At 37.8% G+C, this 25,955-nt stretch overlaps 2 protein-coding genes across 2 annotated transcripts in view; both read right to left on the reverse strand.

The window, feature by feature from the left end:
• kcnab1a (potassium voltage-gated channel subfamily A regulatory beta subunit 1a) overlaps positions 1-8,955 on the reverse strand; it is a 199,240-nt gene extending 190,285 nt beyond the window's left edge. The window contains exon 1 of the mRNA XM_020937684.2: positions 8,462-8,955. Coding sequence (XP_020793343.1) covers positions 8,462-8,709 — 248 coding nt within the window. The 5' untranslated portion in view covers positions 8,710-8,955. The remainder of the gene's footprint in view (positions 1-8,461) is intronic.
• Positions 8,956-12,509: 3,554 nt separating this feature from the next.
• On the reverse strand, positions 12,510-25,511 carry LOC110171885 (vomeronasal type-2 receptor 1). The gene is made up of 14 exons (XM_055166911.1): positions 25,166-25,511; positions 20,778-21,069; positions 18,888-19,130; positions 18,147-18,338; positions 16,507-16,629; positions 16,256-16,434; positions 15,530-15,650; positions 15,214-15,432; positions 15,019-15,142; positions 14,594-14,754; positions 14,315-14,510; positions 13,911-14,143; positions 13,567-13,766; positions 12,510-13,217 (listed from the first exon to the last, which is right to left on the reverse strand). Exons 1-14 carry the CDS (start codon positions 25,384-25,386, stop codon positions 12,896-12,898), a joined length of 2,826 nt encoding a protein of 941 aa, XP_055022886.1. The 5' UTR covers positions 25,387-25,511; the 3' UTR covers positions 12,510-12,895.
• Positions 25,512-25,955: the final 444 nt, after the last annotated feature.

Genomic DNA, 25,955 nt, shown 5'->3' on the forward strand with positions numbered 1-25,955 from the left:
TTAGAGTTTACAATCCATGGCTAGGCTCTCAAATTTATCTTAAATTAAAGTAAAGCGGACCTTTTCACTCGTAAAAATAAAAATAACCAACTATATGTAAGATCTTAAATAATTTATCATATATTTGTTGCAGGTTACAGTCACTTTTTTGGTTCTTCTATTTCCAGTTTTACTAATGAGTCTGACGCACTAAGCACAGAGACCAGGGCAGCAGAATAAACTACATAAAGAAGTGGACTACGGGACTAGCAGTTATAGGACCAAATTTTAGAGTTCCATATTAGGAACAGGAATTTATTAACAGACAAAACAACAAAATAGCAGAAAAACAGAGTGAGTTAATACAAACATTTCAAAAGACCAAAATGAGGACACTGACAGCAGCAGTTACGGAGAGAGGGATGATTTTTTGGAGGCAAAATCGCCCCAATGTTCACTTCCTGTTTGGAACTAAGTAGTTTTATATACACAGTTTATGGACAGCACCTAACAATTATTGTGCCAAATACCTGTAGATCAGAAATAAAGATATGAACCGCAAAAACCTTCCAATATTGGCCAATACTGCTATTGGAACTTATATATATTGCCCATCCTTGTTAGTAATACAAGCCAAAACAAGCCAAAACACACAATACTAGGGATGTAACAATAACCAAAATATTGTCATATTGTCATATTGTATTGTCATATTGTATCATCAAAAGTCTCTCAACAATATCGTGGGCCATCACAATATATTGAATTACAAGTTTCTTTTCTTAAATTCATTGTTATGGTGCAGCAATAGCTAAAAAAACAGAAGGAACTACATCGACCATGATCCTTTGCTCCGTTTTGGTGCAAACTACATGAAGAAATAACAGTTCTAAGCACTTTTAAATCTTAGTTCTTTGGATTAAGTCTTGTCAAGGCATTTTAAGAGGAAAAAGAGTAAAGTATTGCAATAAATACCATACCATGAGAGGTGAAAATATCGTAGCGTGGGATTTGGATATCATTACATCCCTACACAATACTCATAACAGCTCATACCGTGCCTTGTATAAATGAATGAATTGCATGGATTATAAGTCTGGGTCATCATGATCCTGCCAAGGGGCCCACTGACCTGAGGGTGTCCTGATTGTGCCAGTCTCTACAGCGTGCACACACTCATTAGCACGTCTGAATCAGGAAGAGAGATGTCAAGAGAATTCATTTAATTGATAATTGTGATTATTCAGGTCACTAAATCATAAGAAGGAAAGCGTGTCTTGATGGATTATAGCACACCAAAGGGCTCATATTACGCTATGTTCTGATCTATGTTATAATGTTGTTTCCTCATCAATACATATCCAGAGTTGTGTTTTGTCGTTTTTTGTTTCACTGTGTTTCTAAACACCATGCACTTTTACTAGAATTATTTGGATAATTTCAGTCTTGGAATTGTCCAGTCTCTACTAAACAAAGGGTGAAAGGAGCTGTTAACTTAAAAATTACCACATCATAACATCACAAAGAAGAACAGAGCATTTTGAGTTTTGGAGGTGTAGACTGACTAATGATGAAGAATTTAAGAATGAAATACATGATTTTGATGAGGTAACAACATTATAACATGATATTGAACCTTTAACATAACTTAACTAACGTATTTAAAGTTTCACATAGAGAAACTATTAACCATATGGTACCTATTAGACAATGGTATTAAAAGAATATGAACTATCTCACTTCTTTGATCATAGTATCAATAATCCATCTGATTCATTGTCCAGGTTTAGGTTTGCAACAAAAAGAAAACATCTGTAAAATTTTTGTAACATCAAACCCCTTTTGATGTTTTTTTTTTGTTTTGTTTTGTTTTAACAATACAGAGTTTTAATCATCAACACACAAAAAAATTCATTTGGATTTAAATTAGACATTTATTTGGAAACAGTATCTCACACATCATATTTTTACTATTTTCAATCTTCAGGGCGCTTTACATCAAGAAACCACTCACTCACGTCACACAACAGTGTATGCAGACACTAGGGGCAGGGTGAGTTAAGTGTCTTGCCCAAGGATACAATGACAGCATTCATCTGGGGGAGCTAGAATCTCACCACCAACCTGTGAGTCAGTGAATCCAACTGCTGGACCAATGATGTTTATGTCAAGAGTGGGATTTGAAGTGCAAACCTTCAGAAGAGTTAACAAACCCTCTATCAACTGAGATACAAAACACGTAATAACAAAGAGCAAAAATGGTAAATGGTAATAATAAATTAAAAAATATAGCTGCGAGCAGCAATGCAGAGGCCTTGCAATGTAGCTGCAGAATAGGCAAGAGCAGGAAAGGTGACACACGCACAATGACATTTCATTTTTAATCCAAGCAGATGAATAGATATCCTTTTAAACAAGTTTTTATGCAGTTTGGTATCAATATGAATACATGTCCAACTTTAACCAGCTGGTGGCGCTATAGCTCTTGAGGTAGAAACCCAAAAATGACAGAAATTGATCATGGGCCTGGCCTGAATCAACATGCATTTCATATCTTTATTCCAAGGCATTCTATGGGATACCCAAAAAAAAGAAAGGCATTGGAATTTTCTTGGAAATCCAAACAGATCAAGAGATATCACTTAAAACACCAAAACACAAAACCTCCCTCATGGCGATCAAAATATACAGACTCAAAGTATACATCTTTAGGGCAGCCCAGAGACCTGTAAAGTCAACATTTGGAAGACTTCTCTAGAATTGTGCTATTTAAATGGGCATTTTGGACTTAAAACAACTGGATTATGGATATTTTTTGCAGCTAAGAATCCACAGTGCCTTTGAACTGTTAATATTTGAACTTTTCGCAAAAGCGCCTGTTTATGACTTACATCTTCCTCCCTGAGTTTTGGACATTTGAAATCGCAGCTGAAGCTGTAAAACATTCTGTAGACGCTCTACCTGACAAAAAATTTCTAAAATGTCTAACTAAAAAATTTTAATCTCTTCCTCAAAATTCTGAACTCAGCTCCAAATCACATGCTTTTCCTGACAGTGTATTGGCTGTAGACTTCTCCATTAAAAAGACCCAAGCTGACATATTTTTTAACATCTTGACAGGACTGGACTTAACTGACAGTAAATGCTTGTTTGCCCCGTGTTTTTGTGTGTGGGTGTGATAAGTGTGAAGAGAGGGGTGGGTTGTGGGAGTTTTTTTGTTATTATTATTATTTTGTATTTTTGTCTGTTTTGATTTTCATTATTTCATTTCATTATTACTTTCAAAATTGAAGGTGATTACTGGTTAGAAAGTGCTATTACTGAATCTGAATTAAAAATATGATCAACTGCAGAGTGGTCTGTGTACCATTTGTTCTTTTGAATTTCAATTAAGAACGAAAAATAATAAAATCTGAAAACAGTTTGTTATTTCATTATTCCTTTTTAGTGTCAAACAAAAAAAACTTATTTTGACCTCTATTTCCAATATTTCATTTAAAGTTTAATTCAAATAACACCAATCAAAAAACTGTGTCAGTGCCTATTTCAATTTTGATATTTTGTTATATTTTTGATAAATTGTGAATTCAATGTCAACAACAAAGGAGTTTATCGCCTCGCTGCTTCCTGTTTCTCGTCATGGAGTACAACAATTATTTTCTAAGACGCAAAAGTAAACGCATCGCTATAAAACAGCAAAGATTTTTCAGGTAAGTCCTTCTAGCAGCAGAACTTCTGGGGCAAATAAACCAGAGAGAATAAAATATCCAAATTGAAATAGGCACCAAGACTGCCCTATTGGGAGACACACATTTCCATCAACACGGGTTCTACATTAACTTTCAATTTTACTATAATGGGTATCGTGAAAAACCCCAAACTCAGCAGGGAATCCGAGAGATAGCGAAACACTTGATAGGCAGTTGAATGTGAGGCTTAAACTGTGAAATGATTGGAACAGAGCACAGATGGATTACGCATTTAGAAGAAAGATATGAAAATAAGGGCGTGAGAAAATTCGAGATAAGCCCTCTCTGAGCTGTTACCGGGGAGAATGGAGCCTATTACGGCGATATGACACAGATGAGAATCAAAACAGTTCACGCAGCCAGCCATTTGTTGTGTCACCATGGCGTTAGAAGATGTCAACAAAAACTAACGCGGCAAGACAGATGCTCGCTATTAGCATTACCAGAGGATCAGGTGACACACAAGTCTGGCCCAGAAATGACTCAGAGAATACACAATACTATTCTGGGTGTTTGTGGCAATGTGATAATTATGTATAATGAAGGATTTGGGAAAAACAAAAATTGAATTGCGATTTTTTTTGACAAGCATTGCAGCTGAGAATAGATTTGCAATGTATGTTTTTAAAGCCCCCATATGATGCTTTTTTCTGATTTATGTCATAATGTTGTTTCCGCATCAGAAACACCCGGAGTTGTGTTTTGGTTCATTTAGGGCTGAGTATCATTAAGAAGTTGCCGATACAATACATACCTCGATACATAGGCCAAAATACGAAACATATCTCGATACAGTGCACTTTCGATTCAATACCATATATTTCAAATAAATTTTATATGTTTCAATAAAAAATCGATGCTAAATCATGGCTGTGATACTAAAAATCTTTGTTAAACCACTTCTTGTGCAAAGTTTTTATGAAATACAAACATTTTAATCATCCAAACAGTGAAAATGACAAATGTGTCGTATAAATGAGTTTCCTTCCTCTGAGCAAACAACAAAACTGTAGCTCTGTAACAAAATAATTGAGTAAAATAACCAAAAAATACCCTTGGCGATATATCGATACAGCAGCCCACGATATCGATTCTGTATCATTACATTAAGCAATACGATACATCGATATTTCAATATTTTTCCACATCCCTAGTTTCATTCACACATGTTTAACACACAAACACCCTATATTTAGGCTGAGTGCTTCTCTCAAACAGGAAACACTCTGTTCCACCTTGTGATGTCATGTGGTAATACAGGAAGTGCTCCACTGTGTTTTTAAACTCCATACACCTTCACTAGAATCATTTGGATCTTTTCAGCTCTGGAAATGCAAATGAAGTAATCGTAAAAGGTAGCTGCTGAACATGAAAACTACAGCTTTATGACGTCACAAGGTGGAACAGAACATTTTGAGCTTTGGAGATGTAGACAGACTAATAATAAAGGATTACTCAAATGTGTGAATGAAACAAAACACAACGCCAGGTGTGTTACTGAAGAGGTAACAGCATTATAACATGGGTCAAAGTTCACAAGAGTCAATTTTGTGTAAGGACTTTTGATAATAGGATTCTGTTTAGAGTTTACATTTTAAACGTGTCTAGATGAACTGACAAAAAGAACTGACAAATTAATACAAGAATCACATTTGTGCAGATCTAAACTACAGGTTAGCAGGCAGTTTTTATGCAGAATAAGAAATAAGACATAAGAGCTTTTGTTGTTTGTGGAGGAAATTATGGTACTTTTGCTAATTGCATCTATTCAAATTTCCAATCTCTTTTTATTAATTGTGCAACCCTTGTCTGGTTACATTTTCTAGTATCAAAAGTACAGTAAGTAAGTTTTTTGTGGTGGGGTCCACCATCTGCTTGCATTCATGGAGATGTTATTATTTTCTCTGGAGTGCTCCACAGTATCGCATTAAGATAATCCATCTAGTATTTCTTGTATTATCTTGCTGTGAGTATAAATGTTTGAGTAACTTTCTTTATTATTAGTTTGTTTACATCTTCAAAGCTGAAAATGCTCTGTTCCACCTTGTGATGTCATGAAATTAACAGCTACTTTTTACCTATAATTCAGTGAAGATTGGAAATTCCAGTGCAGGATTTGTGTGTTAAACATGTGTGAATGAAACAAAACCGAACTCCGGGCATGTTTTTGATGAGGAAACAACATTATAACACAAATCAGAAATAGTGTAATATAAATAAACTTCTCTACAACGGAATCTCTGAGGTGAAAAGTCAAACTCGGCTAGGACAACTCAACATCATGTCGACAGAAGGAACCCAAACAAAACCTGATATAGACGTGTACAGAATTCACAGCTCGGTGCTAACAGTGGTCCGGCCTGGTCACTCTCGGTCTGGCTGTGATGCAATAGGTCAGAAGAGGCTTGGGTGTTAGAAAGAGGTCAGACAAAGTACGGTCAATAAATGGATGGGGTCTATGTTTGGTGCATGGCAAAAGCAGCAGGTCAGGAAAGCAAAATGAAATCAACAGAAAGACAAAACTACAACATTGCAACTCTTTTGTGTTCTGAAAAAAATGTGGAAGGATGGATATGTTTAAGAAGATGTGCTGATCTATACGGAAATACAAATATAAAGCAACCAGAATAGCTACAAAAAAATCGTGCTTTGATTATTATAAACTGCAAGTAAAAAATAAAAATAAATAATTGCTAGGTTTCAGATGGCATCACAAGCTTATAACTTTCTATAAAACAGCTACATTTAATATTGTTAAAATACAGATTTTTGTTGTAATACAGCGAGTTTTTGGATCACGTCAAAAATCATACATATCATGTACAACAAGAATTTGCCATTTGGATAGTTCAAGACATCATCACATCAACAGGAATTTGAACATTAGTGGTAAATTCTCTTCAACAAGCATTATTCATTTAAAAGTGGACTTAAAAGGGGAGACATAAAACTTGCAAAAAAAAAGCAAGAAATTTTGTTGTTAAAATTCAGTGAGACTGAGGCAACTATATCATTTTATTTCATTGTAATCAACTTAAGTCAATGAGTTTATACACGTTTTCCACAACTCTTAAGAGACCAGAGCGAAGTTCTGCCATGACAGTAAAGCTATCAACAATTAGCATTTTAATAGACTGAGTACTTCCTGATTATTAGGAAATAAAATGCTTTCTAATTAGATGCACACAGCCAGCAGCAGGCATATTTGGACCTCCAGAACTACTTATACAATACATCTGTACTGGGGCAAGACACATGAACACATAAACACATGGAAAAAATGCATCCAGAGTTGGTAATCTCAAACAAAATACCGGCTTATGCTGAAGATTTAAGGTCAATTCATCAAACTGTGTAATTATCAGACAACTAATATATCAGCTTATCTGTATTTTTAACACTACACTACTAGTGGTGGAAGAAGTACTGAATTTTGTTACTTAAGTAATACTACAGATCAGAGGTGGGCACATGCAAGTCGTGACTTGGATTCGAGTCAGACTTGAGTCACTATTTTTAGGACTTCAGATATGACTTGGTAAAATGGACTAAGATTTGGGACTCAACTTAGACTTAACGGTCAGTGACTTGGGACTTAACTCGGACTTGAACCCTGTCACTTGAGAAGACTCGATGCTTCTAAAAAAAATTTAAGAAAATACTTTTCAGTTGATGCATGTGGTGCATAATTTTACAGGAACAAACTGGACCATGTCCCTCCCACTTCTCTGTTTGTTACTTTGGTTGTAACTGAATTATTGTGATGTGGTATCCTTAAATGTACTACAGTAATATACAGTACACTAAAGTAATACGCAGTACAATAAAACCAAGGGAACTACATAGAACATGATCCTTTCATTTCAGTGCAGACACACGACAAAATAACTGTTATTAAGTACTTTTAAATCTGAATTCTTTCTATTCTGACCGCACTAATTCGCGCTAAGATCTTGTCAATACATTTAAAAAGGAAAAATATGCATTTCTACATCTCTTGTATAAATACTCATGTATGAATATACTGTGACTTTTAAGTAAAATTTAGCTTGAAAATCATATAAATTGCAAAAATCTAAGATATATTTGTTATTTAGGTTTAAAGTCTTGAAGCTCAAAGCAGACGACTTGGACTTGACTTGGACTTATGGGCCAGTGACTCTTGGACTTGGACTTGCCTGTATTTGACTTGGGACTTGACTTGGACTTGGTGTCAAAGACTTGAGACTTACTTGAGACTTGCAAAACAACAACTTGGTCCCACCTCTGGCACATATACAGGGGTACAAAGAACTACTCAAGTAACACTAAAAGTATCATATGAAAAATCTTAAGTAAAACTACTGAAGTACCTGTTTAAAAATGTACTTCAAGAGTAAAAAGTAAAAATATTTTGCAGATATTTTTAGAACAATTAAAGCATGATTCATTTGTAGCTGCTTTTGTGTATTTGTGTATTTGTTTTGCACAAAGCTGAGATGTTAACTCAAATTAAATGTGCTAAAAATAAGTCTCATCAGTCATTTCAGCTGGTCTCAAACCATAAACAAAGTCAGTCCAGATCTAAAATGTAGTGGAGTAGAAAGTACAGACACCAGCTCTCAAATGTAGTGAAGTAAAGTAAAAATTGCCCACTGTGAAATAAGCACAGATACAAATTTTACCCAAGTATTGCACATTTACTTCTGTACTTTCTGTATCTTCCACCACAGTGCACTACACTCTGGACTCACCTGTAGGGCATCCCAGTCTTGTGCGCCACCGTCTCCTCTTTGCCCAGGCCGAACATCTTCAGGTACCAGGTGGTCTCAATCTCCCGGATGAGGCTGGCCTTGTTGCGGGCCTGGGACTGCACTTTCCCGGCGGAGGCATTGCGCTTTTCCGGGGAGTTGCGCTTGGTGCCGCTCAGAGACGCTACCGAGTGTTTGCGATGAATGTGGGGAGGCTGGACACCGCCGCCGCTGCTCCGGGCCGCTAACATGGCCCTCACCTACAGGTCAGAGGTCAAGGCGAGACTTTCAGCTGTTCCTTCATCCACTCCAGATTAAATAGTGTTTTTCTTTACGCCAACCTCTTCTGCAAGAGTTCAGTCAGCAAACTAAAGAATGAATATGGTCCACTCCAGCTGAACTTCTCCGTCAAATACCTTTCTTATCTCCACCTGTCCTGTGCTGACCTGAGCTACCACCTGTAACTAGTTTCTCGTCACGGTTCCTTGGTGTCAACTTGTTGCTATTCTTCCTGAGAGCTGCTTTATGTGCGTCCACTGTGCTCTCAGGTCTCTTATAGCCTCATCCTGGCTGAAACAAGATCCCGGACTGCTTGTCTCGTCACAGCTAGCGCAGGCCTAAAAGGAACGAGCCAAGTAATGCCGGGGTGTCCATGATCCCTTCACACGCTCACACAATGCAAACGTGATAGGGCCACGCTGCATGGACTGTGCTTTCAAACAATAAGCTGTACTGCACACTGATAAACAATAAACAGCAGAGAAGCTAAAACAGCTCATACATTACGCAAAATTTACTCATGAACACACCTAAGTTATGTTTTGTTACATTCACACATATTTCAGTAACCCTTTGTTATTAGTCTGTCCACATCTCCAAAGCTCAAAATGCTCTGTTCCAACTTGACTTTTTGTTCAGGAGAGATTGGCAATTCCAGATCTGAAATCGTCCATGGTTCTAGTGAAAATATGGAGTCCTGTATTACCGCATCACATCACTAGGTGGAACTGGGGTTTTTTTTAATCTGAAGAGAGAAGAACTCAGCCTAAATATGCAGAGTTTGTGTGTTAAACGTGTGAATGAAACAAAACACAACTCCAGGTATGTTTTTGACAAGCAGACAACATTATAACAGATCAGAACAGTGTGATATGGGCTATTTAACTTATTCCATTAGAGCAAGGGTCTCAAGAGTTACTGGTAGCTTTCAACCCCCTTTTAAGTTACCTAGGCTGGCGCCACCTAGTTTTCTCTCCAGCAACTAGGTCAGGAATCAGAATACACTAGACGGTTTGCAAGAACCCCGGAAATTGTAGACCGCGCACCGACCAATCAGTGAAGAGCCATACATTCTGTGTTGGCAACGATTCACGAGAGCTGTTTGTTGAATTTTATCAAGGGGAAAGACGTTATTGCCCTTCTTCTGACAGGATTTGGGAAAAGCTTAAAATACCAGTTAGCTCCGTTAGCGGCGCATTACATGTCACGACTAAATAGCAGCGATTGGTTAAAAAAAAAAACCCTACCTACCGTCGAGTGAACGAATTCTATGAAGTGAACCCGGCTGACAAATCAGGCTACTTCCAAGTAGCTTGCTTGTGCTGAATAAGTTATTACGCCTGTTATCGTTGTACATGTACCACTTTGATGCCTAACTTTGTTCACAACTAAATGGATAATGGTTTATGTTTTACAGGCATCTAACTGCACCTTATCTAAGGCTCACCATAGCTCTTACACTTCTTGTGACCACTAAAATTTGTAGCTCTCTGGCACTTTCGCTTTGTAAAGTTAGCTCACTCACTGGAAGAAAAAGGTTGGAGACCCCTGCACTAGAGCGTTCTAACCACTAAAACAGACCATTATGTACCAGCAGATGGGTCATTACCGGTGCTGACACAAGGGACAGCTCTAAATTTACACACTAGAGAGTCTTGAGGTCTTAGCGCCATTCCAGTTGTCCTGAGACTCAAGACTGGAGTGGGAAAAACATCATTACATTGTTTGTCAGTGTGGATTGGTGTGGGCTGAGGTGAACCAAGTATGTCAAGTATTTTCATGTGGGGTAGTAAATGTTTTGAAACTGTCAAATTGAGCATTCAGCGGTACTGTTCGTATTGTTTGAGTGGCTGACATTATCACCTCACAGCTATAAAGTTCTGGGTTGTCTGTGTGGAGTCTGCATATTTCTCCTCGTGTGTGGGTGTTACAGGGGAATGAAGAGGACAAATTTCCCTACGGAACAAAGCGTACCTTAACCAGATCCTCAACTTTAATCTAAGCAAAGTGTGATACTGTGCTATCTGGTTGCATTGATCCTTGTGAGTGATTTAGATTCTAGTCTCAACAGTGGCCGTCTTTTTTTCTTCTTCTCTGTAATACATTAATTTTGCAGTACTTAAATTCATACAATAAGACCAATATTAATGGTATCAGTACTATTATTGATCTATTTTTGTCATGTTTTAAACACAGGAAGGACTCAAAATGCAGGGCAGGGGGAAACAATCACTATAACAGGAAGTAAAACTCAAAATAGATGGTTATAGAAATTTGAAAAAATAAAACCAGATTTAGGAAAGTAAAATATTAAGAAAAATTAACCACATGCCAATTTTTACGCCAGCGACCAGTGACTAATGTACCTAAGACTAATTGTGAGTGTGCACCTTCCACTGACCTCAGGATGAATGCTTTAAAAAGTAAAAGACACGTAAAACAAGACAAGTCATCTACATAATAATAATGGAACCTCACAGGTCTTAAAATCCCTCTCAAGAAATCCAGACGTCCAGACACCCAGACAGAGGTGTCCAAGAACTCAGTGGAGATCAGCAAAGTATTAAGATTTGAATTATTCAGCTCACTAATGGGTCTTCATATCTCCTCTGAGGGTCCCAAAACCCGAGGAAGAAAGTCACACCTGTGGCTAGTGTTGATAGTTTATTTCCAAGATGACAACATAGTTAGGTTATACAGGAACAGCTGTGTCACACTCGTCATTTTTGGTAGAACAAAAATATATTACATCTTTCCGTAATAAAAGGTTTGTGGTTTCATGTTCTAGTTAATGCTGCCTAAATAATCCCAGTCTCCATTTGAAAAACAGCAGGAGCACACACCTGTTTCTCACAAAGACAACTGTCAGCTCAACATTGCTGACTTTATATAAAAAATATTACACTGCAAGTTTTGTTTTGTCTTTTATATTTAGGAAAAAAATTAGCACAACATTGTAAGACTGCGTTTGTGCGTTTAATTTGTGAAATTATCACAAATACAAAAATGTTTTTCACAAACTCAGTATGCATAAAAACATCTTTGTCGGGCTGTTTTAATGCACAGAAAGCTTGGATAAGATGTCTGCAGCCTTCTACTGCTATTGGAGTTTAGTAAACAGAACATTTTGCTGCTATTAGTTAAATAATATCATAGAATTTAACATCTTTTTTTCATGTACTGACGGTATTGTAAGCACAGCAATGATTAAATGAGTGAGCATTATAACATTATAACATGAGCATTATAACATAACATAACATGAGCAAAGGCCAAAAATAATATGTTAAAGGGACAGTTTGGAATTTTGGACATAGGACCTCATTTCCTAGTTAGCCAGAGTGTTGGAGATGTGTGGAGACACTTTTTAAAATATTCCATCCAGTCCTTGTATTTGCAGAGGTTGCTGGTGCTAGGCTAGTGCATGTCAATGGCCATAGTTATCCTGCCACTAAAAATAGTCTTACTCCACAAACACCCGAAGCAAATCTATTATTACACCAGACTGTCGATGTAAATGTCTGTGCTGATAAATAATTTTAGAAGTAAAACCAACTTTGCATTTGAAGGATTTATGTCTGAGCAGAAGCAGCGAGTTGTAATTCCTGATAGAAAGCTCAGCAGCGGAGGACTGATGTATGAGAAAATAGTCCCTCAACATGCAACTATTCATGCGATGCAAGGTTAGTTTTATTTCCAAAATTCTAACAACACAGACAGTCACATCGACAGTCTGGCGTAATAATAGATTTACTTTGGGTGCTTTGTGGAGTGGATAAGACTGTTAGTGGCAGGATAACTATGTCCATTGACATGCACTAGCGCGTTGGAGACGTGTCTCCACACGTTTCCAACACTCTGTGTCACTAGTAAATGAGGTCCTATGTCCAGAATTCTGAACTGCCCCTTCCAAAAAAATATAAAATATGAGACATACAAGTGCATATCAGAGGTTTTCATGTTTTTCTAATTATTACTGGGCTTGGTCATGTTTTGGCCAAATCTGCTGCTTGTGTCCAACCAGGAACTAAAATTATAATTTTGCAAAAATAAAAGACTAAATTTTTTTGTTACATTTTAAATATTATTGTGTTATTATACCATGTTTTAGTGAAATGAGTAGTCTAACCTGTCATATTTATGCAAAAAATAAAATTCCTAATCATCGATCGCTGTGGAGGCCATGGTTGAGTTCATTTCAGTGGCTGCTGTGCCCAGAGAGGCGGAGGTCCCAGTCAGGGTGGAGTCCCGGGGTTTGGAGCGCGCCCGGATCAGCTCCTCTGTGTTGCGCTCGGGTTTAATTAGGATTATGTAGCACTTTGGTAAGAAAATGCATGTGAGCAATCCAAAGCTGGAGGCAAGGATGGCAAAGATCTGGACAGCCACCATGAACTTCCCTCTTGTGCTGAGGTAAGCCGGGACAAAGGAGATCCACACGATGAAAAACACCAGCATTCCAAAGGTCACACATTTCCCCTCACTGAAAGTCAGGTTTCAAATCAATGAATACTTAGAAACTGTGTCTATTTGTAACACAAAGATGAGGTAATGATAAAAACAGGGAAGCATAATATTTGTTTTAATGTTAAAGAGGTAAAGGTTGTCTTTTATTGTTTTGTTTTATTGATTTTTATATTCTTATGGGTCTATTTGATGTTTTTATTTATTTGTGTTTATTTCGTTGTTTTGATTATGTTTTATCCACTTCCTCACTACCTAAACCCCCAGCACCTGCAGCATGTTTTTGTATTATAAATAAATAAATAAGAATAAAATAAATCAATCAATAATAAATTCTTGTGATGTACTAAAAACCTATAAACTGATACCTGAAGTGGTCCTCCAGTTTGCGGGCGATGAAAGCGAAGATGAAGGCAAGCAGAGCCAGCAGGATGTCATAAGCGAAGATGCAGCAGATGAAGATTACGTTTCCCTCGTGACACTCCAGAATTATCTTAATGTTCTGGGCTGATGTGTTCTTGATGGGATGAGGAGGGAAAGTCAGCAGCCACACAGTGCATGCGATGGCCTGAGGAGATGGGAATATAGTTCAATATGAGCTATAAGCTGACTATACAGAATTATCAGAATTAGTGAGGTATTTCTTTTGTAACAGACAAGATCTCTCCTTTGGGAAGATAGTTATTACTGTTTGTGTCGCCTTGTGTAATACCTGTAATAAAGTAGCCGCAGCAGCCATCGCCCTCTGGTGGCCACACGTGAGTTTGTCTTTCTCTGGGGCCGCATTCATATCAATGTTGTTGTTAGTGTTGGTTACTATGACGTCAGGATTGCCGCTGTTGGCTGCTGCTTCAGCTGCAGCTTTGGCGGCTTTAGCAGCTGCTTTAGCTCTTGCCCGGGACGCCTTCAGGGCCAGGGCGCGCAGCATGAGCACTGCTGCCTTACCTGTTCACACAAACACACAGAAATGTTAATTTTGTGTGATACTTGAAACTCTTAAGACATTTAGAGACACATTTTAGCACATTCCTGATGCACTATTACAATATCGCCTGAATATTGTTATTGTGATGATAATGCACAGTAAAATATAAAGACATTCCTTTTTAATCATACCCATGATGGAGGACAGGCAGAGAGCAAAGCCCAGGGCCAAGGCCACTTGGCTGGTCATGCAGCTCCAGTGCTGAGGTCTTCCCAGGAAGACTATGGAGCAGAGGAACGTCACCACCAGAGAGAAGAGCAGGCTGAAACTCAGCATTGGGTCATTGGCCTTCACCAGAGGAGTGTTCACGTTCATTAGAAACACCAACTGGCAACAGAATACAGAAAGTATTGTGTCAAAATCAGGATTTACAATATTTATTGTTTAAAGATGGAGCTAGTGAACCTCACCCCAACAGCGATGGTGAGGAGAGCCCCAAACGCAGAGATGACGATGAGGGTGATGCCCAGAGGCTCTCCAAAAGCCAGGAACTCAATGATCTTAGGCACACACTCATCATGGGCTTCATTGGACCAGTAGTCCTCATGGCATAGGATGCACTCTCGAGCATCTGTCAGTATAAATGAAGAAATAAGTAATTGATGCAATAATTTTTCTATCTTATTCCTAATAAGGGGTGGGAGGAGCATGGAGTATCTGCAATCAGTGGGTTAATGGCATAAACAGGTCATTTCTGAATCTCAACAAGGCAGTCTCAATCATCCACAAGGCAAGACCTTTTACATTTAGTTTAATTGGTAGTACTAAGAAATAAATAAGTAAGTAGGAGGTAGTAAGTATATTAAAAATATAAAAATATATTTGGTCTACTTACTGGTCAGATTACTGATCTCTCCATCAGCACATGGGATACAGTCAAAGCAGCAGACTGGCTCACCCTGGCGGATTCCTTTCCTGGTGCCTGGCTGACAGTTTTCACTGCAGACTGACTTAGGAGGCTAAAGCACAACATATTCAGGTAAATACAAACTCGTAAATATATTTGCATTCAAACAGATTCAGAGCTGACCATGGGCTCCTGGTTGTTCCATATGATCGAGTCATTTCTGATGATCATGGTGTTATTTGCTGAGGCGTTGTAATGTCCCACAGTCACATAGGAGATCTCCCCGTCACTGTTCACCTGCCAGTTAAGGATGTCATAGTAAGCCTCCACATCTCCGTTATCAAAGTAGATCCTCTCCCCTGTGGGCACCGTGTAGTCTACATTCTTCATGTAGTACATCAACTGCAATAGACAGGAATGGTGATGCACATGAATCAAACTAAAGAGAAAACATATGGAAGGTGTTATAATGAATGAAAAAACACATTATCGGCCTTACCTGCCATGGTTCAAAGTTGGATATGTTAGCACAGGTTTTCCCGGTGAATGGCCCCTGGCCCTCTTCGCAGTGCTCCAGGTTGTGTAATGCATGGGCCACAGCATAGACTGCTTTATAGACACTGTTTGTGTAATATAAAGAATAGACCAATGCAACTTCACATAAACATGACATGCAAGTGTATATATACAGCTTCAAGTCAGGGTTTCCCATAGGATTATACTGACCCTAACCTGATCCATAATTTTAATCAATTTACTGAATACAATGTTTGGATAATAAATGTCACTTATTGCCTCTAGTGGTCAAAAAACACTGATTACAGACAAAATATAGGAACTTTCTTTTACAAGACTTACAAGAGATCAAATTGTATTAACTATTTTAAATGTCTGTGTATAAATAAAATAAAATTATAAATAAATAAAATAAATTCTTGACAGTACCACAAGCATAAGGTGTCATTGTATCACAGTTTTTTAGCTTGTTTTTATACGGTGGGGGCAAACATTAGAGCAAGGGGAAGGGGAGCACAGCACTCTCCACAATTAATGGCAAAACACTGCAAGTAATATTAAAACAAAGATCATAGACCATTGTTTTTTAGTATAAATGGCTAGTATGTTTTTAAACCAAATAGATTTCTGGGTGTCTGACAAGGCCTTAAGGTTCTAAACATTGCCTTTTTGCCTCTCACATATTAGTCAGTAGTGATGGTAAACTCACTTGTAGGTGATTCGTAGCTGTGAAACATCCCAGTATGTGTTATTGATTCTGTTTAGAGGCTCCATCCCGGTGCACATTCCCTCAGGCACGGCCGCCCGGGTCAGTGTGCTGTTCACCTGACTGGCCTTTAGTCCGGCCTGCTTCAGGGCACTGCTGTAGCTCAGTGTGCATTGAAAGTACTGCAAGGCAAAACAGTGTTAGATCATGCTGTGGACAGAATCTTTACAGGTCAATGCTTAAAAGGCACTCACCGTTTCCCAGAATTCCTCTGTGAGTGGATCGTATGGGTCCACATCCAGCAGATATTCCTCTAGACCAGGAATATCAGCTCTTTTCACTGCAAACCCCAAGGTCCCGCCAAGCAAAGAGCTCACCTGGTTATAAAACAAACACGCTCACTTTTAAGCAAGAATTCTTAATTGTTGTTTGTCATAATATTCACTTTCTTTCTTTCACATGTAAGTGCACAATGTAATTTTTTTGGTGGAGGGTATGCCATCGAAATCCGTGAATCATTCGTTCAAATAAAACCAAAAATAAGAAAACAAAAAAACAACAGTTTTCTTCATCATTTGTCTCCAAAACCAAAATGAAAAAACAGGTAAAGATTCATTTTTCGATTTTCAAAGTTTTCGATTTTTTGTTTAAACTAATAATGGAAAAGACAGATAACGGTCATTTTCCATGAGACAGGACCAGACCAGAACTGAGACTGGAACTAAGACCAGGACTGACACCAGGACTGAGACTGGGACCAGGCCAGGACTGAGACCACAACTGAGACCAGAACTGAGACCAGGACAGGTCCCAGTATCATTATCCATTATCCGTTTTTTCATTTTATTTTTGGTTTTGTTTTGAATAACAAATGAACAAACGATACACAGATTCATCAGCTCCATTATATGTCCTTAATCTATATATGTCCTTGGAGATAAGCAGGTCACCCTAGCAACCCATGTTACAAGTCAGATCTGTGGAAATGTAACCCATGTCACAGTATGAATGTATATTTTTTCCCCTGTATTTCAATAAACATAAGACAGATCAGTTTAATGTAATGCTAAGAACCATTCCCCCACAAAAGTTACATCCTTTATCAGTTGCAGTGTAAAATCAGATCCAGTAGATGGTGCTGTGTACAATCTTTTCATGGAGCAAACAACAACTATTTTGAGATCTACAATGACAGTAACAAACAAACTTTGGGGTATTTGCTGTACACTATCTCCATATTGTAGCCTGTTCGTGTCATTTTGGGAAGTTCAGAGTTTAGTTAGTTCACATTTAGAGGTTCTCTGATGATTTGACTCCGGTGAACCCGGTTTAAGACCATTCACTATGTTTTCTTGTACATAGTTTGGACAGTGTCAGAAGCCTGTTAGACATTTGTGCCCCATTAGATTTTTTATCCTGGAAAAAAAAAAAAAAAAAAAAAACCTGCTGTGTGGGTCCAGAGAAATGTAAAAGATTTTCAAAAACAGGTGCTCAATTGGAGTGGTGGTTGGGTGGTTCTTTGCAAGGGCTCTGTTTTGGGGGTATAATGTGTAGCAGAATTGTGTGCATTAAAATTAAAAACATTTTTTACAGCAACACATTTCAGTCCAGCATGGCCTTCCTCAGGGTGCAGATTGTTTAGTCTTATTGGAAAATTCTACAGGTTTGTGAGATATTTCTATAGACTCCCATAAGCTCCACACAGCAGTCTAGTTACAAATGAAAAAAAGTAAGTTAAAATTGTAACAATATGGCACATTTTTATACCCAAAATATATTAAAAATATTAGGTAGAAAGAGATTAATTTAAGTAACAAATAGATAATAATAAAAATGGTTTAAAATGTTTTCGCAACTAGTCTGTCTGTCTATCTGTATGGACTAAAGCAGGTACCCCGGGCTGGTTGATAAGAGCAGAGGTGATCCAGGCCTCGCTGGCGATCCAGGTCCGATTGGTGACGTTGTGCCTCAGCAGTTCTCCGATCAGAGGGCTCAGGTCCACGTCAGAGGAGAACACCACAATGATTTTGGCCGTGGACTCCACCACCGTCTCCACAATGCGCTGGATGTCCTCAGGAGAGTGCACCTGAACACAGAAAGAATCAGGCCTAACCACAGACTGTATATATTTATTCTTTATACAGGCTATGGGCCTAAGTATCTTTAAACTACTTTGATTCCCAGGGACTCGGAGTTCAAGTTCAGTTAAATTTATTCTAAGGTTATGTAAACGGAGTGAAATGGACCACATCGGTTCAAATGAATGGATTTGTAAGGAGATTTCTTATAACAAATTACACAAAAAAACAAAACAAAAAACAGGCTAGTGTTGTGTAGGATCTGTAAGAATAATACTTTATGTATTTATTTAATTATTTAGAGAAAGAGAGAAAGAGAGAGACAGAAAGAGAAAGAGAAAGAGGTTGACAGTGTAATGCTGTGATACAGGTGTGACAGGTTTTCAGTCAATGTACCCAGTCTCCAAGCAAACATTTAACTATTCTGATTCTATTCTTTTAAAATTTACTACCAGAATTGCCTTGTGAAATTTCAAAGAGACCCTAAGAATCCAACAGTCGAAAGCTGAAAATAAAATATCTGGCTGTGCGTCTGGAAACTTGGGCCATATGTGAACCTTAGGCAGAGTCTCGGAGAAGGAGATGCAGACGCCGGCCTCTTCCACTTGCTCTTTGAAATCCTTGATGCCATATTTTCCGTAGTCGTCGTCCGCAGCGATGGTGCCCACCCAGGTCCAGCCGAAGTGCAGTACCAGCTGGGCCATGGCGGTGGACTGGTACACGTCATTGGGGATTGTTCTCAGAAAAGTTGGGAACTGGAATTTGTTATTCAGAGCGCTGCACGTGGAGCAGTAACTGATCTGCAAAAAAGAAAGAAAGTATAAAGAAGTATAAAAAGAAGGTATTTTGTGGATATATGGTGTTAAACATAGAAATCATGTTAATCTAATATCTCTTTATGGAAAACAAAACAAACAACAACAAAAAAGTAATGTGATTGTTGTCAGTACTAAAACTGAAAAGCAGAATGAATATACTTCCCACTTTGAACATACTTCCCACTTTGATTTATACATTTGAAATTTGAAGTGCCCTAGGATTAAATCCAGCGGTGCCCCCTTGTGGTGATCCGTTACAGGAATTTACAGGAATTACCAATAATTTGTAACAATAACAACTCGAGTCATGTTTTACATCCAGTACAGATTAATTTTGAAACTGAAAACACAAATAAATTACATGACTCACACATACAATTATGTTTATTAACCAAATTAATCTTATTGTTTTCATATTTTAGTCATGATGTTACGCTGATTGTGGTGCTGTTATAGGCTATGCCCAGACAAAAGAGCAAAAGAGACAGATTTCTTTATTGATAACATTGTACTTTCCACCCAAACATTCAAAAAATAAATTCACAAATGCTGAGTATGATCATATCTATTAGTGGCTAGACCCATTCACTTTCTGTACTGCAACAAAAATGGACATTTTAACAATATTAATTCAGTTGCACCCCATCTGTATTAGTTGTTATATTATTGGTCTATAGAATGTTGTGATTATTTGTGATACACAGTAGGGCGGTAGTCAACAAAAGAAATTCTAGGTCGACTAAAGACATGACCTCCCAGCCAATTAGTCGACTAAAAGGGCCGTGTCAAAAGGTCTCAAAACTATTTTGTATCTCTGTGTATCTGACCCAAATTGAACTCACAAGACTACTCCTGCATGAGTGTTTATGCAAAAACTACTATACAGAAAAGTACACAATGTATTTGAATAAAGACAGACTAAACTTGTGAATCATCGTCTTTTTACAGATAGTTCCAAAAAATACCATATTCTGCAAACTCACTTCTGCTGTTGCCCCATTTAAATCCTTATAATCTAAATAAAATTGTATATTCGACAAAAAAACATCAACCAATTTATTGATTAAACGAATAAAGGCCTACTGCCCTAATATAGATAATATAATCCCAATAAAAAATTGCTCCAAAATGCACCTGACATATAGCCAGGCTGGCACCACCTAGTCCCTTTGCTCAGTTTCATTTCTCTCCAGCAACTATTTCAGGAATCAGAATACACTAGACAGTTTGCAAGAACCCCGGAAGTGCAAGTCTGGGCACCAGCCAATCAGCAAAGAGCCATATATTCTGTGTTGGCAACGTTTCCTGAGATCAAGGATTTAAAGCCGGAAAATAGTGAATGTTTGGTGAATTTTATCAAGGGGAAAGACGTTATTGCCCTTCTTCCTACAGGATTTGGGAAAAGCTTAATATACCAGTTAGCACCGTTAGTGGCGCATTACATATGTCACGACCAAACAGCAGCGATTGGTTAAATAAAAAAAAGTAAACGCCTACTGTTGAGTAAACTAATTCTAATGCTGTGAGGTCAGACAATTTCCACAAAGTCAAACTGGCTGACGAATCAGGCTACCTCACTTTCATATAAAACAACAAATAAAAAGCTTAGCCTGGTAAGTGTGCACCTACTTGTGGAAAATGATAGAGCCCCATAATCCTGGCTGTAGCAATGGAAAGATCAGACCCTCCTGCTCCCACCAGAGCACCCAGGGGTGGGCCAGAGCCACAGCGGTAGTTGGGCACAGCCTCGTCCTGCCCAGTCAGATAGGTGAGGGTGCCCTCCACAGCCTTGGAGATGGTGAAGCAGGAGTCGTAGATGACATAGCCCAGGTCAGTCTGTGGCAGCAGGTCCTTTCTGTTGTTAATCTCATTGATGGCAAAAAGCATCGTCTGGGTCCATCGGAACGCACGAAAGTTAAAACTGAAAATTTAAGATGGAAATTAACAAGTAAGTAATACATAAAAGTTGTATATGACAAGTTTTCATGTTTTTTTTTGTTTTTTTTGGTGGGATAATACCTGTGATAAATATTAATTATAGTTATTTATTAGATAAGTTCCAGATAAGTATAAAGAAAAGTTCACAAACAATGAACTGAAAAATACAGGAACAAGAAGTAGCACTGTTTTAAAACGGAATACCTCTATCTTTGTCATCAATACACAAAATTTAATCCAAAAGGCAGGGACAGCTTTTGAGTAAGAATCACAACTTTTTTGACAGTTAAAACATTTACTATATAAAATATCAGTGTTGTTGTCTGTTATGTCTTCACCAGAAAGCTCGAATTAAAACCTAGGTAGCTTTAAATAACTACTTATACCCAAATACAAATATTCAGAGCAGTAGACGGGGGGGGGGGGGCTTGTTGTCCTGGGCCCCAGGGTTTTAGGGGTTTAGGGGCCCAGAATTGGACCCGCTTTGTATTAATTTATATAAAAGGGGGGCTCATGTAAGCCTTCTTGCCCCCAAATTTCTATTGACTAGGGGTGTGCAAAAATATTGAATCAGTATCATATCGTTTAATGTGATGATACGGTATCGTATTGTTACTTGTTCAGAGGACGGAAACTCGTTTATGCGACACATTTGACATTTTGACTGAGTAAAATGGGTGTTTCATATGAAGTTTGGTTTAACAAAAACTTTTTGTAACCACAACCATGATCTAGCATTTTTTATTTTTTTTTGTATCAAATCGATTTGAAATATATCATATCAAATCATACTGAATCAAAAGCTCACTCTATCAAGGTACGTATCATATCGGCAACTTCTGAATGATTCACAGTCACATCCGAGAAACTTAATTCATAATAATTTCAGATGGTTGGCAAGGGCCTGTATAATTATATGAAAGATTTACTGTTTTTGAACTCACCAAACTTATGATCCACAAATGCTGAACCTTATCATTATTTGTGATAGGATCCACAAACCTGCTATATGAATCTGAAGTCTTAAAGCCCTTTCAGGGCTTTAATATATACACCATTTTCTGAAACTGCTGTTCAATGTAGTGAAGTAAAAGTAAAAAGTACCCACTAAAATGTATACTTAAGTACAGTACTTTACTACTTTTACTCTGTTACATTTCACCAGTGACAATGGGCAATCATACAGTTAAACAGCAAATTCTACCATCTACCAGGCCCCTGTTGAGTTACCCACAGAGCCTACTTCAGTCTGAGTAATGGGTGATTTTGTCAGAGGCAGTGTCAGAGCTGCCCATCACTAGCACTGGGTATCATTAAGAAGTTGCCGATACGATACATCCCTGGATACATAGGCCACGATACGATAAATATCTCGATACAGTGCACTTTCAATTTGATATAATATATTTCAAATTGATTTGATGCGATTTAATAAAAAATAAAGGCTAAATAATGGCTGTGATACTAAAAGTCTTTGTTAAACCACTTCTTGTGCAATGTGAAAATGAAACACGCCCATTTTCATCATCAAAATAAAAAAATGTCAAGAAAAATGTCAAATGTGTTGCATAAATGAGTTTTCTTCCAGTAAAGTAGCAACAAAACTGTAGCACTGCAACAAAAAAAATATATATTCTTGGCAATATAGCGATAGAGCAGCCCACGATATTGATCTTGTATCATCACATTAAACGATACGATATAGTGATATTTCGATATTTTTACCCACCCCTACCCATCACCATGTCATTTGTTTTTATGGTAATCCTGAATGAAGAAAAGGATACACTGAGAAAAGCCAGCCCACCCTGAGCAAACTACTGCTTGTTTGAAGATGGTTTATTGAGGCAGTACGGTAGAATGCTATTGTCAACATTAAACAATAGCAAATAATCGTACTTTCTTATCTCTGTAATCCCTCAGTTGTCCCGAAGGTTGTATAGTGGCATAAACTACTCCATGTGCTCTTATACTTGTTCTGACACAGCTCAAGATCATTCTAAAGCTACTCAGGAAAGATTAAGTTCTATCCTCCATTTTCTTAGTACTGATACTTGTTCTAATGAGTATCTAATTCCACTTTTCTGGTATAAAGATGTTTCTGGTAAGAGCTCTCACTGTCCTTGTTAGCTGAGCCTGAGAGGTATAATACTCCCTAAAACAGAACCATAGCCAGACTGCATTGCAAAAATAAAATGCACAACATTGTGACAATTAGGGCTGGGTATCATTAAGAAGTTGCAGATACAATACATACCTTGATACATAGGCCACGATACGATACATATCTTGATACAGTGAGCTTTTGGTTCGATACGATATGTTTAAAATCATTTTGATAGGTTTCAATAAAAAAATAAAGGCTAAATCATGGCTGTGATACTAAAAGTCTTTGTTAAACCACTTATTGTGCAAAGTGAACATGAAACACACCAATTTTAATCATCAAAAGTGTGAAAATGTGAAATGTGTCACATAAACATGTTTCCTTCCTCTGAAAAGCAACTAAACTGTAGCACTATAACAAAATAATTTAGTAAAATATACCAAAAATACTCTTGGTGATATACCGATACAGCAGCTCATGATATCAATACTGTATCATCACATTAAATGATATATTGATATTTCGATGTTTTTGCACACCTCTAATGAGAATGTGTTAAGGATTTATATCTCCAGGTGTTGGGATCTGTACTGATGATTAATAAACATCTCCTGCTCTGGAACTCCAGCGTCATGCTTCATCTCGAACAGTATTTTTGATTTTGGACATTTGATTTTACTTTTGACATCTCTCTACTTTATACCCATATCCATGAGTATCTGAGTGATTAAAAAAAAAGGACTGTTACCATATCAATGAACTACTCTTTTTAAACTTGAAACTGAAACCTATGAATTCATCTCTAGGCACCAATACATGTAATTTTAAAGAACAGAAAAGCAATGAAGAGCATAACAAATAAGACATTGTTTGAAATGTTCCATATATGAGTCATGGGCATATCAGGTCTATATGACTATAAAAAATATTTTCTGGAGCAGCTAATTGGCCCCTGGGGTTCTGTCCTTTTGTAATACCAAGAACTGCTTAATATGACCACAGCAGTGTAATGCAAACTACAAAATATGTCTTTACTTAGAAGGGATAGAGCAATTCACAGGTTTCAGGCAAACCTCTTTCCCGATTTGAAGGATTTTCAAAACATATAGATTTGTGTTATAGATATTTTCCATGCCAAGTCCTTCAAATCAGGAGGGAATCCTTATGTTTTTAAATAGAATTACTGTATATAGGCCAGGTCAGTCCAAAAGACATGTTAATAAAAGGCCTACATAAAACTGCACTGCTATTGTCGTCTATAACAACACAAAAACCACATCACGTATCAGGTGGAGTTTACAGTCTACAGGGTCAGCAGGTTTTGTCATGTACAAAAAAAGCAGTAGTGGTAGTGGTAATACTAGTAGTAGTAGCAGTAGTGATATCGGTAACAGTAGTAGCAGCAGTGGAGCAGAAGAGCAGTAGTAGTGGTAGCTGTATAGTAGTAGTAGTAGTATTGTAATAGTAGTAGTCCTACTCCTTCTACTACTACTACCTACTAACTAATCCTACTGTATTGTCAATAGGAGTAGTAGCAGCAGCAGTAGTAGTAGTAGTGGTAGTAGTATAGTAGTAGTAGTAGTAGCAGTAGTAGTAGTAGCAGTAGCAGCAGTTGTAGCAGTTGTAGTAGTTGTAGTAGTAGTAGCAGCAGTAGGAGTAGTACTAGTAGCAGTAGCAGCAGCAGCAGCAGTAGTAGTAGTAGTAGTAGTAGTAGTAGTAGTAGTAGTAGTAGTAGTAGTAGTAGTAGTAGTAGCAGCAGCAGCAGTAGCAGCAGTAGTAGTAATAGTAGAAGTAGAAGTAGTAGTCGTCGTAGCAGTAGCAGCAGCAGCAGCAGCAGTAGTAGTAATAGTAGTAGTAGCAGTCATAGCAGTATCAGCAGCAGCAGTAGTAATAGTAGCCTAGTAGTAATAGTAGTAGTAGCAGTAGTAGTAGTAGTAGTAGTAGACTATATTACCTAGACTATATTACTTACCCCTCACAGCCAGCAGACACTGGGACTCTGGAAGTGTTGCCTCCACTTGAAGCTATTCGCATGTGGATGGGAAACATTCCCCCAATCACCACCTTCTTCTTGATGTCCTTGTATCCGTTGAGGTTGAACTTGGCCTTCAGGTTACAGGTGGCCTCAGCTGAAACAGACAGCGGGAAGTAGAAAAGCAGACAAAATGGAAGAATGCAGAGCCAGATTTTCATGTTGAGTGAACGCTGCGATCCTGGATGTGGCAGGGAGCGTGAAAAACATGCAAGTGTGACAGGTGTCTACAGGTACCACCATCTCTGGGGAAATACCTGAAAGACAGACAGAGTAAACAACCAATACACAAAGAAGTAGGTTAAAATTGTATTACTCTGTCAATATTTTACAAACATAAATATTTGAAGGCACACATGAATAATATATGTTAGGAAAATTAATTTATATGCCCATTTATGTGCCATGCAGTTTTCTGTTCTGTTATCTACTATATGTTATTTCCTCATCACAAATATACCTGGAGTTGTGTTTTGTTTCATTCACACATGTTTAACACACAATTTACACACAATTAACACACATTTATCACAGAAAATACTTTGTTCCACTTTGTTATGTCATGCGGCAATACAAGAATCGCTCCACTGTCTTTTAAACTCAACATACACCTTGATTAGTATCATTTGGATAATTTCAGTCCAGGAATTGCCAATCTCTACTGAACTAAAGGTAAAAGGGGGCGGGATTAAATACATTTTCTTCTTCCCACTCCTTTTTGGGCAATTTT

Source organism: Boleophthalmus pectinirostris, unplaced genomic scaffold (genome assembly GCF_026225935.1).
Source record: "Boleophthalmus pectinirostris isolate CB_2022bp ecotype Guang Dong unplaced genomic scaffold, ASM2622593v1 HiC_scaffold_9, whole genome shotgun sequence".
Taxonomy (NCBI): domain Eukaryota; kingdom Metazoa; phylum Chordata; class Actinopteri; order Gobiiformes; family Gobiidae; genus Boleophthalmus; species Boleophthalmus pectinirostris.